The sequence below is a fragment of the Montipora foliosa genome, chromosome 3 (genome assembly GCF_036669935.1).
Source record: "Montipora foliosa isolate CH-2021 chromosome 3, ASM3666993v2, whole genome shotgun sequence".
NCBI lineage: Eukaryota > Metazoa > Cnidaria > Anthozoa > Scleractinia > Acroporidae > Montipora > Montipora foliosa.
Genome location: NC_090871.1, coordinates 16,989,687 through 16,992,623, shown reverse-complemented (window position 1 = coordinate 16,992,623; position 2,937 = coordinate 16,989,687). Strand labels below are relative to the sequence as shown.

The following is a 2,937-nucleotide window of genomic DNA, read 5'->3' as shown; positions in this document are numbered from 1 at the left end:
GGGATCTCGGCTAACCGAGCCAGCTCGGCTTATGCAATCGGCCCCTAATATGCATTTTTAAAATTCTGCTTTTTGGTAGCCTGGTCGTTCGTTTGTCACGTACACTTTTGTTTCTTCCATGTTTGCCCTAGTAAAATTACCTATTCCCGTGAAACGTTGAAAAATCGGCCTGGACCAGTTGCTGTGTATTAAGATGTTTATCATTTAAGAAATAAAAAACGCGCTCAATGCATTGTTAAGCCGAATTTTTTTGCACAGTAGAGAATGCCAAGAATGCTAACTAGCCGTAATTACTTCTTGAATGTTCTTAAAAATTCCCAAATGCTAAGATTACTCAACACGAACAAAAAGTTTTTTTCCCCGTACTTATTTAAATGTTAAGCCATAAAATAAATAAAAAATGAAAATAAAGTAAAATAATTAAAATTATAATGGGATAGACAAAGAAACAAATCAACAGTCGAACTATGCTATCATGTTTCTATAAATCCACCGTTTACAAATCCATGTTTTACAAATCTGCCTTTTAGAAATCCAATCCATCTTTTACGATAGGCCATTTTCAACGGAAGAGCCTGCTTGCAGGCTAGTGATTTAAGATAGATGGGAATGTACTTTCTTACAGTTGGCGTAAAGTTTTAAAATATGCTTTTACCGTGAGTGGAAACTGAGACTTATAAGTGATATGCTGTATAATTTTTTCTGCGTAACTTAATCGTTTCCTTTGTAGTAAGACATGTAAGCAATCTTTAACTGCTACATTATCATTTTATTTGTGCAAGGTGTTGAGTAATGTTGAGAACTATTAAATTATAAGATAAAAACGCGACCATTCAAGTTTGTCCGTATCGTTCATTTTCTAATTCTGATTGCGAGCCGTATCAATCAGGTTTTAGGACCCTTGGCCCAATATTTACAACGTGAAGCTGCGCTTTAGTTGAGGTTCTTTTGGTTGAAACGGTCTACGAGGCGACGACTTAAAGGAGAACTCCACCATGGATATATAATTGCTCTGCCCGCTTTCTGTCCTTTTGCACACTTCTTTCCCTTTCTAAGCAAATATGCAATGTAATATTACCAATTATTAAAAACTGGATCATTGGATAATGCAATTCGAGAATTTTGATCGGCTAAACCATCATGGGTTATGAGCCATTATACCATGATCTACAAACACGGCAAGCATATGCGTGATTTTTGGGCCTTTTTATTTTTATTGTAGTCTAGTTTTCCATATTTTGGGGGCATTTTTAATAACACAATTATTCCACTAGCACTTGCTGGATATGAGATGATTATAGCCAACGAAGCGCGTAGCGCCGAGTTGGCTATCTATCATCTCATATCCAACGCACGCTCATGGAATAATTGTTAAATATAAAATTCTATAGAAAAGGTGAACAAAGTGGGACAAGTTTTAATTGTGTTTCCAAGCTTCAAGATCTTTCCTTCAAATTTAGTTCGTGCATAGCTCCGGTCGGCTAGTTTGCAGATGGCTGAGATAATGGCGATAAAGTTTGTTAAACTTGTGCTTGCATATTTAAGCCAAATTATCGATGACTTCTCCGTCGTCTATCTCGTGTGCGTAACTTCATTGCCGTGGTAGGTGAGTTGACATATCTACACCATTAGATTCCAAAGCGCTAATTACGTTTACAGATTTACAGCAACAGGGAAACACTTTCTTTAACACCAATTTGGCTCCCTGGCGAAATTGCTCGTTGAAGATGAAGTAAATCCATGGGTTTATACCACTGTTCGCATAGGTCAGAAACCAGCCTGCAAACACAAAATTATGTTGGCCGCAAATTTCTATTGAACCAAACATACAGGATAAGATTACAATTATCAGAGGAAGACGGCACACAATCAACGCAGCAACAACAGCTACGAGCATTGTGAGAATCTTGTGGTTCATCTGCTCTCTTCGCCCTCGATTTGATGGCAGTTGGTTGCCTGGTCTCTTAGTTCGGTTCAGTTTTATCGCGATGGCGATATAAATGGCGATAGCCATAAGGGGAAACGCGAAAACGATCGAGAAGCAAAACAAGAGGTAGACGACGATAAATGACTGCAGCTCGAAATCAAGAGTGCAAACGAGATATCCAGGCTCTATCTCAAAGACTTTGGTCACTGGTAATGGTGGTATAGAGGATACTATTGAGAGCAACCAGTTTGCAACAATTGCGTACTTTGCTTTGGTAAGAGTAATTTTTCTTTTCAGTGGATAAAACACCAGAAACAAACGATCCAAGGCGATAGCAAACAGGCTAGCAGTGGAAACAAGTACGGATAATTGACCAAGGAAGACTGATAAACAACACAGTGCCAGGCCAGCAACTCCGCTGACAAGCCATCGATAGTGGTAGGCTGTTGTTATTGCAAACTGAGGCATGCAATATACAGTGAGAATGATATCCCCGCAAGCCATGCTGAAAATGAAATAGTTACTCGGTGTATGCATTCTGTGATTGGCGTTCTTGAGTAATACTGCTACCAGTAAGGCGTTTTCGGATAACGAAACGAGAAAGAGTAAAAGAAAGCCCGTAAGTTTGAATCCCGTGGCCAATTTGTCAATGTCGTTCTGCAACCACAGCGAAGCGTTATTTGTTGTATTTGCCATGGTCTCAATGTTTGAGCTGTACACGGTATATCCTATAGATGTGGGTGTGCTGTTAGCTGTACCAGACACGTCTTCCATGGTTGACTTTTTTTTTAACGTATGAACAGTGAAATAACAGTGAACAGCATTGAAACAAGAAAATGTCTCTGGCAAGAGATTGATGAAACCGCTCTAAGTTAAGAAAAATATCTTTTGTCACAGTTTTGCTGTTCTTAGCTCAGTATTTGATCACCTGTCCTTCAAGAAGTGGCATCATTTTTTGAATTTGAAACTCTGAGCAATTTTCCTCCCTCTTTCGTCCTCTTCTATTTACC

At 38.9% G+C, this 2,937-nt stretch overlaps 1 protein-coding gene across 1 annotated transcript; it reads right to left on the bottom strand.

Moving 5' to 3' along the window:
• Positions 1–1,591: 1,591 nt before the first annotated feature.
• Positions 1,592–2,701, bottom strand: LOC137995318 (orexin receptor type 2-like). The gene has a single exon (XM_068840890.1). The coding sequence runs from the start codon at positions 2,699–2,701 to the stop codon at positions 1,592–1,594; it is 1,110 nt and encodes a 369-aa protein (XP_068696991.1).
• Positions 2,702–2,937: the final 236 nt, after the last annotated feature.